The 19,946-nt window shown below is 43.5% G+C and overlaps 2 protein-coding genes and 1 long non-coding RNA gene across 6 annotated transcripts in view; 1 reads left to right on the top strand and 2 right to left on the bottom strand.

The window, feature by feature from the left end:
* LAMB1 (laminin subunit beta 1) overlaps positions 1 to 2,448 on the bottom strand; it is a 61,986-nt gene extending 59,538 nt beyond the window's left edge. Inside the window, exons 1-2 of the mRNA XM_081878460.1 lie at positions 2,411 to 2,448; positions 2,233 to 2,323 (exon numbers count right to left, since the gene is read on the bottom strand). Of these exons, the coding sequence (XP_081734586.1) occupies positions 2,233 to 2,269 (37 nt within the window). The 5' untranslated portion in view covers positions 2,270 to 2,323; positions 2,411 to 2,448. The remainder of the gene's footprint in view (positions 1 to 2,232; positions 2,324 to 2,410) is intronic.
* Positions 382 to 12,077, top strand: LOC309351122. Of its 2 annotated transcripts, XR_014160699.1 has the most exons (4): positions 382 to 611; positions 2,237 to 2,346; positions 11,094 to 11,131; positions 11,625 to 12,077. It is a non-coding gene; the product is annotated as an uncharacterized lncRNA (long non-coding RNA). The 2 variants fall into 2 exon arrangements; XR_014160700.1 differs by lacking the exons at positions 11,094 to 11,131; positions 11,625 to 12,077 and adding an exon at positions 2,434 to 2,535.
* A 4,114-nt stretch (positions 12,078 to 16,191) lies between these two features.
* LAMB4 (laminin subunit beta 4) overlaps positions 16,192 to 19,946 on the bottom strand; it is a 67,084-nt gene continuing 63,329 nt past the window's right edge. For all 3 annotated transcript variants that reach the window (XM_081878457.1, XM_081878456.1, XM_081878458.1), the window contains 3 exons: positions 19,503 to 19,679; positions 17,985 to 18,138; positions 16,192 to 16,427 (listed from right to left, as the gene is read on the bottom strand). In XM_081878457.1, the coding sequence (XP_081734583.1) occupies positions 16,288 to 16,427; positions 17,985 to 18,138; positions 19,503 to 19,679 (471 nt within the window). In that variant the 3' untranslated portion in view covers positions 16,192 to 16,287. The remainder of the gene's footprint in view (positions 16,428 to 17,984; positions 18,139 to 19,502; positions 19,680 to 19,946) is intronic.

Below are 19,946 nucleotides of genomic sequence, written 5' to 3'. Positions count from 1 at the left end.
AATTATAATATGTGAGGATAAACAATTAAGGGTAAACAAAGAGGGTATGGATTTGTTGAACAAATTTTTAAATGGAATACAAAAAAGGGAGGTGTGAGGAAGTCATGAAAATAAGTTAATGAGTGGTAAGATAGGGATTTTTCTTTTTTCTTTTTACGTTTAATTTTGGATTTTGTATTTTCCTGTGGTTTTTTTTTACTGTTTTGTAACCCCTTTTTTCTTTTTTTGTTAAAACTTAATAAACATTATTAAAAACCAAAACAAAACAAAGAGGCCAAGTCTGAAGGCTTCGGAGGGAGCCACGAGGCTGAGGGGGAAAAAAGTTCCCGCCAATTTCCCCCTCACGGAGCCGGCGCCATTCCCTCCCCTCCTCGCCCAGCGACGGAGAACAAGCGGGCAAGGAAAGCCATATGGCGCCAGGCGACGACTCTTCCCAAATCCACGCCGGGCCCTTTCTCCCTCTGGGGAGCTGAGCGCACGCAAAGCAGGGGCGGCGGCGGCGGCGGCGAAGAAGGCGGTGCGGAAAGCCAAGGCCTCTTGGCGCTTACCTGGGAGCAAGCACGCCGCGGCGGGCCTTGCTTCCGAGTAGACCTGACTAGGAATGCGCTATGGTAGGGGTGTGTGCGCGCGCGCAAGGTTTCTGGAGGCTGAAGCGGTTCCCGGGCATCATTTCACTTTGCTATAACAGGGGGGCTTGAGCAGCAGACGAGGCCCTTGCGTTTCCCCGCAACTCGGGTGTCGCGCCGTTCTCACGAACGCGCCCACGGGCGTCGTCCTCCTGACTGAGTTCCGCGGGGTTTGGGATTCCCAGGGTTCGCGCTTGTCTACACGGCTGCAAGCTAGCCAAGCAAGCTGATGCTCAAGGGAACGCGAGCCAGTTTGCTTTCAATGGGGTTTACAGCCTGGGATGTATAGGAATCGCGGCATAAACCGGGTGGGGTTTCTCTCTCTCTCGGTTCACAGAACAAAATCAAAATAGAAAACCACAAAATGTATAATCAAAATAAAAACAACCGGGGACTTTTCTGCACTCTCCAGATGTGTGGATCTGTCTCTGTCAGCGTGTCCGTTGGGGTTGTGGGGATTCTTTTAAAGGTCTGAGTTTCCCTGAATTGTTCACAGGCTACTTTAAAAATCGGTTCTTAGCATCTTTCAGGAAGGAGTGGGCTATGAGTCACTGCGAAAATGGTAACATTACTGTTTTGACTTATATAAAGCGCAGTCCGATGCCCGTTTACTCGGAAGTAAATGCCACTGTGTTTGATGGGACTTGGCACCATGAAGAATGCGCACAGGATCGAAGCCTTATGCAGTGCCATCCTATGGGAATTAAGCCCCAGCGCAGGCACACACACCCGAATCTTGGCCCTCCAGATGTTTTGGGACTACAACTCCCATCATCCCTAGCTAACGACCAGTGGTTATGGGTGATGGGAGTTGTAGTCCCAAAACATCTGGTGGGCCGAGTTTGGGGGTGCCTGCCCTAGTGGTTTCAATGGGACTTACTCCCAGGTGGGAGTTGGAACTTCAGCCTTACATCCCGAGCCTATTTGCAGCCTCATCCTATGCAGGTTTACGCGGAAGTAAACCCACGAGGTTCCCTAAAACGTACTTCCACATCAACGTGCATTCCTGCATTGCAGGGGGGTTGGACTAAATGTCCCTTAGGGTCTCTTCCAACTCTCCAACTCTTTGATTGCCAGCCGATCCCACGCGCACTTCCTCGAAAGTAAGTCTGGCTTGCTCCCATGTAAGTGGGCGCAGGATTGCAGCCTTAGCCATGCAAATGCCCCAACTTCCAGCGCATCCTTATAGCTGCAAGGAACTTTCGGAGGAAACAGCCCGTTTGATCGTTCATAGTTCATGAGTAACATAAAGGCGGATGTAGCTAGAAAACCGGTCTATGCCCGCAATGAGCTTGCAGTCTCTAGGGAGAGGAAGGGGAAGAGATAAGGGTAGCGAGAAACGAGAGGGGGGTGGTGGTTAAATTGCAACAAGGGAGTTTTCTAAGTACTTGGGCAAATGCCATCGCTTGCAAAAGTTCGTGCTGCAGCTCCTTTTGTTGCTGCCGCACATCTGAAATTTGTTAAAACGGGATGGTTTGAATGAAAAACAAAAGTTCTGCTCCAGGACTAACAAAGTTATTCTCAGTTTGAGGAACAGGGAATACACACCAACTGCTTAAAACAAGAAGGCAGTTTATAACAACATTAAACAGCAATGTTTAATTACCTAGGAAACAGCAAAGATGCACCTGGAGAAGCCCCATCTCATTACTTCTGCCAGGAAAGAAAAGAGAAGAGCCCGGATTTCACCTTTCTTTCTGCAAAAGGGAGAGGAAAAAGAGTAAGTTGCAGGGTTTTTATCTCCCACAGCAAAGGCAGCAAGGCATGCAGTTTTATCTCCTTACCCTTTTCTGCTCCTTCCTTCCAGCCGGGATGCAAATCTGACACTGGGAGAAAGGAATCTCAGCTTGCCATTAGAGAGAGGGAGGCTCCACTACGCAGGCGCTAGAGGGAGGGTCCACGAGGGTGCGATCCAGCCAGGGCAACTTTAGGGAGAGCTCCTGCAAAGAGACCCTGGAGGGTTGCACAGGAACTTCTGTCCTTTGTCTCCGTGCTGAAGCACCATTATGACAGTTGTTTACTTTACAGTCGGTCAAAGAGCTTAGCGCCTTCAGGTTATTTCTGCTGCAAATATTTAGACTCGGGACTTGACTTTGGTATGCTCATGGGTTGCTTCATAGCTAAAACAGAGGACCTCCAGAACTCTAGAAGGCAATGAGAGTTTGGGGTTATCAGTTAGAGTGTGGGAGGACCAGGTTTCAAATTTCTACTCGCTTGAAGACCCTGGGTCAGTTGCTGCTCTCCACCTAACCCACCTCGCAGGGATGCTGTGAAGAAATGAAATACTAGTCACAAAACATCTGGATTTACTTGGATCGGATATGATTTTGTATTCCACACCGACTGGGACCTAGAAGCATTTTAAAATGTTAACAATTCCATCAGAAATTTCCTTAAACGATGCAGTTTCAATCCCTGATTCCCACCCCTCAAAAAACCCTCTGTGTTAGTAGTAGTTTACTGATACAGTGGTACCTTGGGTTAAGTACTTAATTCGTTCTGGAGGTCCATACTTAACCTGAAACTGTTCTTAACCTGAAGCACCACTTTAGCTAATGGGGCCTCCTGCTGCTGCCAGAGCACGATTTCTGTTCTCATCCTGAAGCAAAGTTCTTAACCTGAAGCACTATTTCTGGGTTAGCGGAGTCTGTAACCTGAAGCGTATGTAACCTGAGGTACCACTGTATAAGTGAAACAAGCTGTTTCCTCTTACCAAATATATGTGAAAGCTATTGATAGACAAAATGTTTTGGGTTCCGTGTAAGTCATAGTTGTCTATAGTATCTCAATAGCAGGGGTGAGTAGAACTACTGGTATCTATTGGTAGATCTCTGGGTGATTTGAAGTAGACAGGCAAGGATTTTTCATCCTGCTTAACAAAGGCAACAACAAAACAAACCCTTATCTCAAGTTACATTGGTGATTTGAAGACCAGGCATGGGGAAAATGAATGATGTAACAAAGAGTGGATTTTTGTATGGAAGAATTGGAAACTTGCTATTCAGTTTAGTTCTGGTACTCAGAACCAGTTCCTAGGCTCAGAATTCTTTAATTCTAAATATTTTGCACCTGGATCTGGTTGGTAGAACTCAGGGTTCTAGTAAAAGCCAATGTTGCTCCTGTAAGGCTGAAGTCTAGCTACCCCCGAGGTATGTTAGAAGTGACAATAACTCACAGCACTAACCTACCCATCTTTACTCAACAGTAAGTCACACTGAGTTCAATGGGATTTACTTCCAGGTGTGTATGGGATTGTAGCCTGAGTATACTTATTACCTCCTATGTACCGTAATTCATGTCAAATCTGTAACAAACTGCAGAGTTTTGGGCTCCAATATCATGCCATCCATGTTTTGTATGTTTTGTTTTGTTTTGTTTTGTTTTGTTTTTTGACATCCAACCTGAAGAAGTTCTGAAGACTGACATTTTAACTGGTCCTTATAAAATATATTTCTCTATGTTGTCCTGAAGGTTTGAGGTTTTTTAACTTTTCATTCACAGTTAGTTTGGGCCAAATTGATGATGAAGTAGAGCATCTGTTGCATTGATTGAATGGCTTGGTCTCTGAGGACTATAGGTTGTTGTTTTTTAAAATCACAGGGTGCTTTGTACAATTATGTGCAACATTGACCTTACCATCTGTAGGCAATAAGCTGAAGGTTTATGATCTGTTCTGTGTTTGTCACAGGCAGTATTGTGGATTATTGGGTTGATGTGTGGGGTGCTGAGGTAGGAAAGGCATGAGATTCTAGTATTCTAGTCCTGTCCAGCACAAAAATTCCATAATGTGTTGTAGCTAATACCTTTATCTTGAATACATGGCAGATTATCTAATCAAGAATAAGGTGTATTTCAACAAATTAGTTAATAACGCAGTTCTTGTATCTACTTGTCAGTAGAAACCTACCTTTTTCTACAGCCTTCAATTGATTTAAACTGTATTTTTCACATTCAGAACTGTGCCCCAGTAATTTCCATGCAAGCACAAATGACAAAAAAGTCTGAAAGGTGCATTTAATGTTCCAAATGCTATATTACTGGGGAAATACCTTTATTATGCCAACTAAAATATCATACAAAGGTATTGCCCTATTATGATCTTTAGCATCTTGCTTATGGGTCAACATATCTACCTTCACTCTGTGTGTGACTTTTAATGCTGTTTGTGAAAAACAACCTGGGACACAGTTCCCATAAATCTACTGATATGGCCACTTACCTGGTGTGTACTCCTTATTAAAGCTTTAACTGATGATTGTGCTGATCAATATCTTGAAATTTGCAACCCTACCATTTTTGTAACCACAGTTTAGGCAATGTGTGAGCTTGAGGACTTGCCAACATCTTGCTTAGAAAACCTGATTTAGCATCTCTTCCCCCCTCCCTTCTGCCCATGGCAAGAGAATGCAACAACCCCCCACCCCATCCCAAACACTGGGAGATGGGTCTGCCTGTTGGATACAGTTTATGTCCTGGAGTTGTTTATAGCCTGGGGGGAAGGGCAGCCACCCACTGATTAGGCCACCCACATTTGAGAGAGGTGAGTCATGAGGAAACGGCTGGAGGCTCTTCAAACTCACAGTGAGCCAAGGCTACTTAACCCTTTAAGTCAGGGCTTCCCAAACTGGTCCACAACCACTGCGTTCAATTCAGGTGGTCCCTGGGTGTGCCTGTGAACAACTGAATCTGGGGCTTCTCCGGGACAGGCTGGAAACAATTTGAAAGGGTTGTGAAGAGGATTAAAAGCAGCAAACACGTTATGTTTTATTGTACAGGCAACAATCATTTCATGCTTGTCCAATAAAGGTAAAGGTAAAGGGACCCCTGACTGTTAGGTCCAGTCTCCAACGACTCTGGGGTTGTGGCGCTCATCTCGCTTTATTGGCCAAGGGAGCCGGCGTACAGCTTCTGGGTCATGTGGCCAGCATGACTAAGCTGCTTCTGGCGAACCAGAGCAGCGCATAGAAACGCCGTTTACCTTCCCGCCGGAGTGGTACCTCTTTGTCTACTTGCACTTTGATGTGCTTTCGAACTTTTAGGTTGACAGGAGCAGGGACCAAGCAACGGGAGCTCACCCCGTCGCGGGGATTCGAACCACCGATGTTCTGATCGGCAAGTCCTAGGCTCTGTGGTTTAACCCACAGCACCACCCACAATTGTGAGAGACATGTACATGTACACAGGATCCAGAGACTGGATGGCCATTTGTCATGGAAGCTTTAGTTGAGATTCCTGCATTTGAAGGGTGTTGGACTAGATGATGTTGAGGTCCCTTCTGACTCTACAATTCTATGATTCTATACTTGGGAGTAAGTGCCATTGACTACAATGAGGCCTTTTCGGTAAACTTGCATAGGGTTGCAGCATTAGAGTATGATTTAGCACAGATATATACTGGAATTCTCATATACCACTCACTATTTGCATCTGATGACTTGTCACTCAGTCAAAATATGTGAACTCCTGCTAGGAAAAAACACTTTTATTTGATTATGCAAATACACAGTGATACAACAAGTCAGTGTCTCTATATCCAGACTATAAAAATAAATTTGATAAAATTATGAATTTGAAGGATAAATGGGGTTAGAAACATTTCTAATGGTGAGAGAACAGCCTCATTTTGTCTCACATCTAACCTAACTGAGGCTTTATTTGCACAAAGAGCAGTTAGGGTGGAAAACATGTGTCTGCACAATGCTACTTCAGATTGCAGTCACATGAGTGAAGGCTGCTTGTACATACAAAGCGGGAAGTCAGAAGGTTTCCAGCTTAGTTGTGTCCCTAATAATCTAGCTTTCTGTTCCCAGCCGGGAACTGGGCCTGAGTGGTGGCAATCTTTTTGGGTGACACATGGTTCTTCAAGACTTGAAATCACACTGTTTCAGACTCCCTATCTTTAAAACACCAACTGAGACATAGTTGTACGAGGCCCACCAACTGGAGTCTGTCACAACCACCAATATCTTTCTTGCATAGTTTGCATATTAGTCCACAGATAAGAGTCGCTATGATGCATGGAGCAACATGTCAAGCCAATAAAGTTGCAGCTAGCTTAGTACGTACAGCAGCTCTGTGTATGCAGCTTCCAGAGTCTGCAGAAAAAGTAAAAGTCTTGTGGCACATTAAAAACTAGAACAAGAGCTAGCTTCTGTGGACGGCAGTGCAGTTGGTCAGGCGATCTGATGAAGAAGGCTGTACAAAAACAATAATTTTTTTGTTTTTAAGATACGGCATAAATGTTAACACAGTCTATTTTCACAAAACTACACACTGTTATCACTAGTTGGGTTCACAAAATTAGGCAACTGCTGTAAAGATTGCTGGACAAAGCATAGAAAGCAGCCTTATATGCAGTCAGAGGCCCTCTAGTTCAGTCAGTATGGCCTACACCAGTGATGGAGAAGCTCCAGCTTCACAGACATTGTGGAACTACAACCCCCATCAGCCCTAACTCTTGACCATGCTTGTTGGGGCTGCTGAGAGGTCAAATGCCATAAGAACTGAAGGACCACAGCTTACTTCTCCTTGATCAATGCCAACTGGCAGTGGCTATCCAAGGTGTCAGGCAAAATTCTCTCTCTGCCCTGCCTGGAGATGTCAGGGATTGAACTTGTTAACGGAGGAATCCGAGGGCTCCCTTGGACAAAAAGACAAAGACACCAACCAGGACAATTTGGAGGAAAACAGCAGCCGGGAGGCTTGGCCTTTATTGAAAACTGCCGCGACAGGACTCCCACCCACAACAAGATGAAGCAAGATGGAAGTCCCGAACAAAAGAATACCCAAACTTTTATTAGCTACTAATCCCCCAAGCTACACCCCTAGAACTACATCACAAATACATCATGACTACATCATTGACACATCACAAAAAGGAGGGGTTGAGGGAGGGGTTGTGGAAGTAACCTGAGTATCTTGTCACCTGGCTGGTTCCTCCTTTCCCCCTCCCCATGAGTCATTTCCAGAGGACAAAGGGGAGTTGGCAGTTTCCTGCCCCCAGAAGGAAGATCTGATCATTGTCCTTTGTTCCAGTCCGTGTTGAATCCACTCCCATATGCAAGTCCGTTGTGTCCTTGATGGTCTTCTGTCTGGGACCATCACGTTGGTACGGTTAAGGGATTATGGCCATCTTGTATCAAACCATCCCCCTTTGATAGTCCTTCCTTCATGGAGCAAAATAAAAGTGGACTGGTGTACAGTTGATTTACTATGAATTTATAACAGAAACGTCCCGTATGTCGTTTGTGTGTGTTGTGTTTGTACAAACTGAATGATTGGGGGGGGGGTGTCTTGCAACAAACTTGGAACCTTTTGCTGCAAAGCATATGCTCTGGCGCTGAGCAGCATCCCAATAATTTATACGTAAACACCAGTGACAAAGGAAAGCCTGAAATATACTCCAAATAATTCTGCCTGGGACAAATATGGCAGCCGGTTTGTCATAGGTAGCGGAGAGATTTAGATGTTGAGGTGGTTTAGGGGGGACATCAACCCACTTCTGAATACCCAAACATTCATGTTTTAGAGATCTGAATGTAAACACAAACTGCCGTGAACAGCGTTACTGGAAATCCTTCCAGAGTATTGCACATGTTTTCTTCTTTTCCCTGCACTTTGCGTGGGGGCAGGAGGAGACGTGATTGGGAGAGGGAATTTATTATCACAATGTTTAAAAGTTTCTTGCTGCCTCATCAATCAATCTGGGGACGGCATTGCAGGGGTAGGAGTGGGGTCTAGCAAACCACTCCTCAACTTTTCCTCCCACTCCCCTGACCTAATTATTAAGCTCTCCAGGCTCCAGAAAGAGGCATATGGGTTTAATCATTAGGCAGCGAGGTTAGGGTATTACCGAGGGAAAAGTGGTCCGCTGGTAAATAAATGTTGGTAGGTAAAGCGTTATGCAAGATGAAAGCATTCCCCTCCTGCTGTGACTATTGAGGCTTTCTGGAAATTAAGAGGGAGGGGAAAGATTTATAATTGAGAAAATAATAAATGTAGGTTGTGAATTCTGAGAGTTATTGCGTGTGAAAGAACTCCCAAGATAGCTGACACCAGGTGCTTAAAATACAGTCCAGGAGGTCTCAAAAGCATTAGGTCACCTGGAAGGGCATGAGAATGTTTTATAGAACAAAGCTTGCAGTCAGTCACACACACACACACACACACACACACGTATGTGTACATACCTTGGCTTATCCAGTCAATCTGTTCAAAGTGTGCCTTCACAATATTTTAGGCTTGAGAAGGATAATTCAGAAAGCCCTAATTATTATTATTTTATTAAAGATTTTCTTGTTTTACAGAGGTATGTGGAATGTCTCTCGTATTTTTTCCATGTAACATTTTTACAAACTAAGCATCTTCCAAGACAACAATGCCCATTTACACCACAAAGCACTCATAACCCACCTACTTTCAGCAGCCAGAAACACCATAACCAGACACTGGAGAGACCTGTCAGGAGTAAGCATGGACTAATGGTACCAAATAGTATGGGAAACAGCCCTACTAGAAAAATTAACCAATACAGTGGTACCTCGGGTTACATACGCTTCAGGTTACAGACTCCGCTAACCCAGAAATAGTACCTCGGGTTAAGAACTTTGCTTCAGGATGAGAGCAGAAATCGTGCTCCGGCGGCGTGGCAGCAGCAGCGGGAGGCCCCATTAGCTAAAGTCGTGCTTCAGGTTAAGAACAGTTTCAGGTTAAGTACGGACCTCCAGAATGAATTAAGTACTTAACCCAAGGTACCACTGTAAACTGAAACTGACACGGGGACAAACAGAAGAAGACGCCTTTACCCCGGTATGGCTCCCCTTTTCACAAACACAGCCCAACAAGACAATGACAATAATCCGACAACAGCATACAAATCAATATGGCTAACCTGATCCAGAAAGCCCTAATTTAAAGGCAAAATATCCCATCTGCACTTACTGAAAGAAGAAATAGCTCACAGCCTTGCTTCCGAGGAGAGGAAAGGCAGATAGCCAGGCTGTTGTTTGCGCTCTCTTTAACAAGGTGATCTCAAGAAAGAGAGCACTTGACCTGTGGAAGAAAACTGCAGGGAAACGGAAGGAAACTGATTGTGAGAGGAGTGGTATCAGTGGTGAAAATGGCCTATGTGCCCCAAGGTAAAGTATGAACATACAGGGTGAAACTGAGCCAGGACATGCCTACATTTTGAGACCAACCTGTTTTCGCTCTTATATTGCCTCTTTGCAGGTTCATAACTCGTATTAGCCACAGAACATGGTAGGAGTATGGCAAGGGAGAAACAGTCATCATCATCATCACTGCTGCTACTATCAAAAAAGTACATTGCACTTGAATAAATAGAAGGCACTCCAGATTGCAGTGGCCCTATTTAAGAGTTAGGGTTATAATATAACTGTAAAAATATACAGTAGTACATCTGGTTAAGAACTTAATTCGTTCCGGAGGCCCATTCTTAACCGGAAACTATTCTTAACCTGAGGTACCACTTTAGCTAATGGGGCCTCCTGCTGCCGCTGCACCGCCACTGCACGATTTCTGTTCTCATCCTGAAGTAAAGTTCTCAACCCGAAGTACTACTTCCAGGTTAGCGGAGTCTGTAACCTGAAGTGTTTGTAACCCAAAGCGTTTGTAACCCGAGGTACCACTGTACTATACTTAGAATGCATTCCATCTCTGTCTTCCTCTCGTTTATTTCCAGAAAGTAACACTCTAATTTTTCTTGTTTCATCGACTGGGATATTAAGGGAGGTGGGTAGTGCTGTGGTCTAAACCACTGAGCCTAGGGCTTGCCGATTGGAAGGACAGCGGTTCGAATCCCTGCGACGGGGTGAGCTCCCGTTGTTCAGTCCCAGCTCCTGCCAACCTAGCAGTTCGAAAACACATCAAAGTGCAAGTAGATAAATAGGTACCACTCCGGCGGGAAGGTAAACAACGTTTCCGTGCACTGCTCTGGTTTGCCAGAAGTGGCTTATTCATGCTGGCCACATGACCCGGAAAAACTGTCTGCAGACAAATGTCGGCTCCCTCGGCCAGTAAAGCGAGATGAGCGCCGCAATCCCAGAGTCGTTCGCGACTGGACTTAACTGTCAGGGGTCCTTTACCTTTAACACTCTAATTTTCCTTGTTTCATTGGCTGGGATATGAAGAACCTAGTTTGATAGGTAAAACAACATGAAGAGATCTGGGTGCTGATCCGGCTGCCTATCTGCATATGCACAGCACAGCAAATTCAGCCATGACACAAACAGCTGAGCCACGCAGTATATTTTCTCTCTGATCAACTCAGTCTAACGAAGAGCATATAATCTAACCCAATGCACCCCAGTCCAGTGCTTGGAAGACAATACATTCTTCACTTCACATGACAAGCCTTTTACTGCTTGTCAATTTTTCCCTGCATATAAGTTCTTAGAATGCATGACACTATGGGTTGAATTACGTTTAATCCTATGCGTGTCTTTTTAGAAGTAAGAGCTGCTTAGATCAACAGGACTTACTTCCAGGTAAGTATGTATAAGATTGCATCTCAAGTCTTCAAAATCCTTTAAAACGAAACAGAAACCCCAAGGTTTCTTAACTGTCATTCAGTGTCCTTGGGACTTAGGCAAATTAGGCTTGTAATTTTATACCTGACTCTGCATCTCTTCCCTAACAAACCTAAGAAACAACCATGGCAATTTCATTCTTCTGTTGCAATGTATTCCTTATTTGCTACCATTTAGTCTAGTTAACTTACTTTTGTTTCCATACGAGTAAATGCCACTCCATCAAAGCATACAGAAGTTTCATAAAGAGCATAAAAACTAGTAGAGTCTCAATCTCACTTTCCTCCAATTAACTGGAAACGTGAAAGTCACCATCTCAAAAGAAAAACTTGCCCTTTAAAAGTGTTCTAGCTAAAAATAATTGACCAAGTTAACATTTTTCCTCCACTTGCTCGCTCACAGAAAGGTATACAAACTTTTTTAAAGGTCTCTTAACCAATATTCTACATAGGTTTGGCCGCCTCTTGACATATGGTCACCAAAATTGGCATAGGGGTTCCTGAGGTGGACGTCTATATCAACGTTTGGGTGCCAGGCACCATTTTGAATCAAGATGGCTGACCAAAACATGATGGGCCTTATTGCAGCTGTTTTTTTTTGCATAGGTTTGGCCACCTCCTGAATATTTTTCCAAAACTCAGCAGGAGGGTTTCCAATGTGGGGGTGGGAGGGTCTTTACTGATGTTTGGGTGCCAGGTGCCATTTTGAATCCAGATGGCAGACCAAAAAGGGATTTTAGTGTGACTTCAAGTGATATGTAGTGTGATGGGCCCAAACTCACAAAGCACACTATCCATTTTAAAGCATTTCAATATTTTGGGGGTTCTAAAAATTCCTAGGCAGTCCTAGGCACTCTATGCTTGTGTCTGTAACAAAGTTCAAAATTTCTTGTTTGTTATAGTAACACTAGGGACGCAGGTGGCGCTGTGGGTTAAACCACAGAGCCTAGGACTTGCTGATCAGAAGGTCGGCGGTTCGAATCCCCGCAACGGGGTGAGCTCCCATTGCTCAGTCCCTGCTCCTGCCAACCTAGCAGTTCGAAAGCACGTCAAAGTGCAAGTAGATAAATAGGTACTGCTCCGGCGGGAAGGTAAACAGTGTTTCCGTGCGCTGCTCTGGTTCGCCAGAAGCGGCTTAGTCGTGCTGGCCACATGACCCGGAGGCTGTACGCCGGCTCCCTTGGCCAATAAAGCGAGATGAGTGCGCAACCCCAGAATCGGCCACGACTGGACCTAATGGTCAGGGGTCCCTTTAGTAACACTAGAAACAAAATAGCCATACAGAATAAACATCTGACCTTAATTCACAGCCCCACTGATTCATATTTGTCATTGCTGATCCATCAACCATAGCTTTAGTTGATTTAATCAGCTATTTAAGGCTGCAATCTTAGCCCCATTTAGCTAGGAGTAAGTTCCACTGAATTCAGAAAGACTCAGTTCTGAATAGGTATGTCAGTAAATGTGTTGCATGTAGATAGAACTGCAAAGCATGGCTGGTCTTGTATTACTGTCCAAATGTGTAGCTTGTAAGGGATCCTGGTAGACTAATATTTTCAAATAGGGAGAAATGCAGTAAAGTTGAAACCACACATATTTTGCATTCCTGTGCTGAGAATGCTTTATTAGATGTAATCAATTCTTTTGTTCCACTGCCTTCACAACAAATGCATATTGTCTGTCCATTGCCCTGGGGGACATATAATTAGAATACTTTTACATTTAATTTAATGTATGCCCATGCCTGCTATAAATTCCCTTCTCTGACTTTAGATGAGACAACTAATACTATCTCAGCTCATAAAACCACCATGCTGTGCTGTGAGCATTTTATCTTTTCTGGATCAAACTCTTGGCTTACTAGCTATTTAGGAATGTTTCAGACAACATTCCCAGTGTTACAGCTTGTAGTTGGAGGAAAGAAACTGTTGTAACCTTCTGAATTCTACATCTGGTGATTTGATAATCTATGAACAAAATCTGTCGGCTGGAAACCATTACTGTCAATGGGACATTTTTTAAACAAGTCTAAAGCTATGGTAATGATTTCAAATTATCAGCCAAGTCAGAACAAGAGGCAGAACAGGACACAGATTTCCCATCCCACAGGAAATTCCAACCTCTCAGTGACATAAATTATTCTGAGTTGAGAAGAAAAAAAGCTTAACTTTGGGGTTGGTTTTAATCAGTTTTGTTTCTGGGTTTTTAAAGGATATCTATAGTTTCAGAAGCAATTGGAAGATACCATTTCCAGATGCATTGAAAGGCCACAAGAGGCTACTTGTGGAGAACAGTCATGGTGGTGTAGTGTGGCTGCAGTTAGTTGCTACTCTGTGCAGAATTCCCAGGCCTCATTGAGAAGAGTGAATTTGTAGTGAATTTCTACACAACAGCAAAGGACAAGACAGTTACCTTACAGATGCATCATTTTGCTGACGGGTAACCCATGCTTGAGGGACGCAGGTGGTGCTGTGGGTTAAACCACAGAGCCTTGGACTTGCAGATCAGAAGGTCGGCAGTTCGAATCCCCGCAACGGGGTGAGCTTCCGTTGCTCGGCCCCTGCTCCTGCCAACCTAGCAGTTTGAAAACACGTCAAAGTGCAAATAGGTACCGCTCCGGCGGGAAGTAAACGGCATTTCCATGCGCTGCTCTGGTTCGTCAGAAGCGGCTTAGTCATGCTGGCCACATGACCCAGAAGCTGTACGCTGGCTCCCTCAGCCAGTAAAGCGAGATGAGCGCCGCAACCCCAGAGTCAGCCACAACTGGACTTAACGGTCAGGGGTCCCTTTACCTTTACCTAACCCATGCTTGAGTTGTATGAGCTCTGGGTTTCAGTCCCTGGCACCTCTAGGAATAAGGTAGGAGCCGCTGATGTGAAAAGCCTCTGCATAAGACCCTGGCGACCACTGCAAATCAGACTAGACAATATTAGGTTATACGTACAAAAAACCTGACATGGAATAGCATGGTTTCCTGTGTTTCTAGCCCAACTATGATTTGTGAATTGGTTTTGGCGTAGGTCCAGGTGCAGTTTTTAAAAACAAAATTGGCTTCCATGGGAAAATTAACGTCTCAATGACAAGATGAATCTAATTCCATTGAGCACATGGATTGATAATATGGACAGATTAGCTACATATGAACGAACTGCATGTCGACACAAATTAAGAATGGATAAATATGAAGAAATCTGGAATGAATATTTAAGCGATAAGTGGGGGGAAGTGGGAGGAGGGGTGGGAAAATATTGTTAAAAGGGTGTAGTCATAGGTATATCAGTGTATTTAAATCTGAGTTGTCAAATTGTGTTATTATGGTTTTTGTTGTAGTGTCTTTTGTGGTTGTTTGTATAGAAAAAATGATTAAATAAATTAAAAAAGAAAAGATGAATCTGATTCCTATGAGATCAATTAACTAATCTAACTAGTTAGGGATATAACATGGGCTGAGATTTTGTCATGCAAACAAACAAAATCCCACTCCACAAATGTTTTAGCCACTTGTACTGTAGAATCGTAGAGATGGAAGGGACCCAAAGGTCATCTAGTCCAACCCCCGGCAATGAAGGAATCTTAGCTAAAGCATCCATGACAGGTGGCTATCCAACCTCTGCTTAAGAACCTCCAGGGAAGGAGTCCATAACCATATCGTCTTACTCTCAAATAGAAACTCTATTGCTGTTGGTATTTTGAGTCCTCTGCAATACAGTATTAACTTAAAACATTCTGTATACTCTTTCCAAAGTGCATATAAATGCCGTTTTAAGACATTGTACTAGATTAAATGGCAGATTTATTAGAGAAACATTTGTCACTATTTGGTTCAGCTAAACAGAAGCCCTAGCTGTCAGCATTAGTATGTGGTGCAGATGAGTTTTCTCATCCCTTGAGCTGGAAATACATCTGTTTTCAGTTGTGGGTGAATTTCAGATAGTGGTAGCCTTTGTAGTATGGCTGACTGTATTTCAAGCAATGAGGCATTTGGATAAAAAGAAAGGATAATTGTCTAAGTATGAGCCTGAGAGCCGATGGGCTGTTTTACATGTTGCTCAATGTGATTTAAAAAATCACATGTTGTGGAGTTTAGGCACGGCACCCTCATAACCCACTCTGGCCATTTGAAGCGAAGTATAATTTGGATTGCATGTGTAATCTGTCTACATCAGGTACCCAACAGAAATTGTGGACTACAACTCCCCTCAACCCCAGGTAGCAGGGCCAATGCTCAAGAATAATGAGTGTTGTAGTTCACAGCCCCTAGAAGGACGAGGTGGTTGGACAGTGTTCTCGAAGCTACCAGCATGAGTTTGACCAAACTACAGGAGGCAGTGGAAGGCAGGAGTGCCTGGCGTGCTCTGGTCCATGGGGTCACGAAGCGTCAGACATGACTAAACGACTAAATAACAACAACATGACATTAATTTGTGCTAAAAGAGTGAATTGTCCTAAATTGCTAATATGCTGTTCAGCTTATGTCCAGCCTGCAGGCATCTCACAGGCATCTGGTTGGCCACTGTGAGAACAGATGCTGTACTAGATGGGCCAATGGCCTGAACCACCAGGCTCCTCTTGTGTGGTAATTTACTTTTTTAAAAAAGGAAATAATAATGTGCTTTTAAGTCATTCCTAGATGAAAATTTTAAATAGTTTCCTGCTGCCACCTAGTGTGTGAGAAGAAAACTATCCTTAAGTTTCTAAATAACGGTGTAGAACAGGCATCACTAAACTCGGCCCTCCAGATGTTTTGGGACTACAATTCCCATCATCCTTGACCACTGGTCCTGTTAGCTAGGCATGATGGGAGTTGTAGTCCTAAAACATCTGGAGGGCCAAGTTTGGAGGTGCCTGGTGTAGCAGCAAAGCACCTTATACTGTAGTGTACCTTCGGCTGGAAGGGCGGGATATAAATAAATTATCATCATCATCATCATCATCATCATCATCATCATCCCTGCAAAGTACCGACCCCCATAAAGGTCAAGGACTAGCACAGAAAATCACACAACATCACCTTAGATGTTATAATTATACAATTTATAAACTGTTCATCATTACAAAACAGTCGTGGAAAGCTCTTTGTTCATTTACAGTTATATTGTTAGATTAGTAGACTCATTAACTTTTGCAAATAGCGTATTTATTTGACTGCTGCATAATCTCATCTTTGATAGCTGTGACTTGATCTTCCAGTTGTCTCAGCTGATCAGCCTTGTTTTGTTTAATCCGGTTCAGATCCTGTATCTTATTTTCCAAATCTGAAATTAAAAAAAGAAAACTTCAGGTGGTTACGTACAATTAAGTAAGTAAAACCCTTGTAAATCACTGCCCCCCCCCCAAAAAAACTGTGAGTTTCCAAACTTTCTTCTTTGAAATACCTCTTTTTCATTTTGGCTTGGCAGTCAAGGAACCTCTGCATTAGGGCTGCCATCTTGCAATCCAGACACCGGATATGGGCCTTTAAATCTCCCGGTGCAAGGAGGGAGGCGGAATAATGCAGCTATAGTTCCTTTTCATTTCGCAGTCCTGTCTTCCACACCCGCTTCCCTCCCGCAGTTAGCCAATGGCCCATCTAGTCCAGCATTGTGTTCTTACAGTGGCCAACCTGATGCCCTAGGGGAGCCATAGGCCTCAGCACATATAGGTCCTGATATGTGCAGGTGATCCAGTGTGTGGCCCAAGGGGTGCAGTAATAATAATAATAATAATTTATTATTTATACCCCACCCATCTGGCTGGGTTTTCCCAGCCACTCTGGGCAGCTTCCAAGAAAACACTAAAATACAATAACCTATTAAACATTAAAAGCTCCCCTAAACAGTGCTGCCTTTAGTAAGTGTCAGGAGCTCAGCCTACATACGAGTAGGACCATGGTAGAGACACATGCCTGACTGGCATGTTCTCTCCCTCCTGGTCTTTCGTTCGGGAGCTTCAAAAGCTTTCTTCAGCCCGAACATCACAGCGACCGATGCCAACAGACATTGGCACACTTAGGGATCCGCAGAGTTTGCACAGTTGCGTTAACAGACCTCAGCAACTCAGCATTTTGGCTAATCTACTTTATTTACATATAAACACACACGGAACACTGCAACATGGCTCCCTCTCTCTCTAGCATCAGACAGCAAAGAGAGAAAGAACAAAGGACAATAGTCCCACTTCACGGAACACAGTAACACAAACACCTTGTCTCCGTCACTTCCCACTCCGTGGAGTCAAAACATATACCGTCATGTGATAGACAAAAATCCCATGACTGCAATCATGGAGCAGGAATTCTAACAGTAAGTACAGTGGTACTTTGGTTTACGAACTTAATCCGTTCCGGAAGTCCGTTCTTAAACCAAAGGGTTCTTAAACCAAGGTGTGCTTTCCCATAGCAGCGGGGGACTCAATTTACAAATGGAACACACTCAACAGGAAGCGGAACATGTTCTGCTTCCAAGGCAAAGTTCACAAACTTAATCCAAGTTGTTCATAAACTAAGCTGTTCTTAAACCAAGGTACCACTGTAATTGGCTTTCTCCACTGAGCCACTATTTTGTACCTGGCTCGTATTGGCGCATCTCAATACCGTATTTTTCGCTCTATAGGACACACTTTTTCCCCTTCAAAAATGAAGGGGAAATGTGTGTGCATCCTATGGAGCGAAGACGCCATAGCCCCGCGACCCTCTCCCTATGGAAGGAGCGTCTATAACCGCGCGTCACCTCTCCAGCTGGGAGAGCGCGCGCGGGGCTAAAGAAGCCTCCCCGATAATTCACGGAGGAACATGCAAGAATCATTGAATGGGTATGTAAATGCAATATATATACCTGCTATTCTTTTCATTTTCTTTTCAGTCTCTTTAGCCAGTTTCTCAGCCTCATTTTTCAACCGATTCAGTTTCTCTAAGGTTTCCAATGGAAGGCCTTTGGCTTTGAGCTTTTCTTGTAAACCGGCATATTCTTTTTTAAGATTAGCAAATTCCTGTAACGACAATATTTCCCAATGAAAAGTGTTGTTGTTTTTTCTACCTCTGCTACGAAATTTAGTTATCTGGGTTTGCTTGCTTGCTTTTTAAAGGTTTAATCAAGTAACAATTTTTATGGCCAAAAAATAAACATTGTCACTGAAGAAAAAATAGCACTATGGAAGAAAAATAAACATATTATTTCTGGCAGTAAAAAATAAATAAATCTCAATAAGTAATCCAACATGTTAAGAAAGAGGGAGAGTCCAACTATCCTATTTGACTTTCACCTTCAGACTTCATTAATGCTGTTATTATACATACATTCAAAAGAAAAAACAAAACAGAATACCCTTCTGACTTTTATTTTGTGAATTCCAACACAGAGAGTAATGATCTCAGGTCAATCAGAATCTGAATGAAATTAAAGTGGATTAATGGCACACAGCTAACATTTTGTTCTTGCAGGGGTCCTGGCTTGCTTGCAAGGCCCGTGACAGATGTATATTCTCTTCCTTTCCTGTTCTCTGCCACGATGATAACAGGTTGAGATTATTATAGCATGTGATTGGTTGTACTCTACTCAAATATGGTATCCCGGCTTTTGCACTTCTTTCTTTCCACTAGGGATTATACAAGGGATGCTTGAGCCAATGGTATACAGTGGTGCCTCGCAAGACGAAAAGAATCCGTTCGTCTTGCGGTTTTTTCGTCTTGCGAAGCAACCCTATTAGCGGCTATTAGCAGCTAAGCAGCTATTAGCGGCTTAGCGGCTTAGAAAAAGGGAGAAAAAAGCGAAAAAAATCATAAGACTCGCAAGATGTTTTCGTCTTGCGAAGCAAGCCCATAGGGAAATTCGTCTTGCGAAGCGCCTCGAAAAACGGAAAACCCTTTCGTCTAGCAGGTTTTACGTCTTGCGAGGCATTCGTCTTGCGGGGCACCACTGTATTTGCCTACTTCATGAATTGATTAAAATATTTTATTTGCAACAAACCAAAATGGTGTTAGAGATAGGACAATATATGGCTTAAGGCCAATTGAGATGTCAATCCCCACCCCCATTTTAGCTGCAAAATGAGCCCCTCCATTTGACATGTCATGATATGGTTGATTCTAGTCAATCCCATACTGAGACTATGCTTGTGTTGAACTTGTGATATCAGAAATTTGCAACAGGTTGAGGTCATTGACTTTTTAAATTTCCTTAAGCCTAGGTTCGCTGGTGATCTGGATGTAGAGTAATTCAGTGCCTTTAACTGTAGCATTTGTCTGGTTTTTTTTTTTTACACAGTTGCCAGTGTGAAGAACACAATTTTGGGTGTTCTTTAGGCGGGATTCTCAGAACATAACCCCTGCGTAAATTGTGAGCTTACAGTATTACCTTATTAGTTGCTACAGCTTGATTCTGTGCTTTTTCGGCCTCTGATTTAGCATTGGTGACTTGGTCCTTGCTCATCTGCAATTTTGTCTTCAAGGAAGTGATTTCATCTTCCAGCTCTGACTGCTTTTCTGAAAAGTCCACTAATTCATCATCTGTCTTGTTCATTTGGTTCGCAGCCTGCAGAAGAATCATCATGTGATCAAAGGGATACTTGTAACTCATTACCCAACGAGACAATTTTTGAGGAGGCCAACTGAAATCAATGGGCTTAAGTTACTTAGGCCCAGTGATTTCAATGGGTCATAGAATCATAGAATCATAGAATCATAGAGTTGAAAGAGACCACAAGGGCCATCGAGTCCAACCCCCTGCCAAGCAGGAAACACCATCAGAACACTCCTGACATATAGTTGTCAAACCTCTGCTTAAAGACCTCCAAAGAAG

The sequence above is a fragment of the Podarcis erhardii genome (genome assembly GCF_964252035.2).
Source record: "Podarcis erhardii genome assembly, chromosome: 10".
NCBI lineage: Eukaryota > Metazoa > Chordata > Lepidosauria > Squamata > Lacertidae > Podarcis > Podarcis erhardii.
Note: the sequence above shows the minus strand (reverse complement) of the source record. Positions and strands in the feature narration are given on the sequence as shown.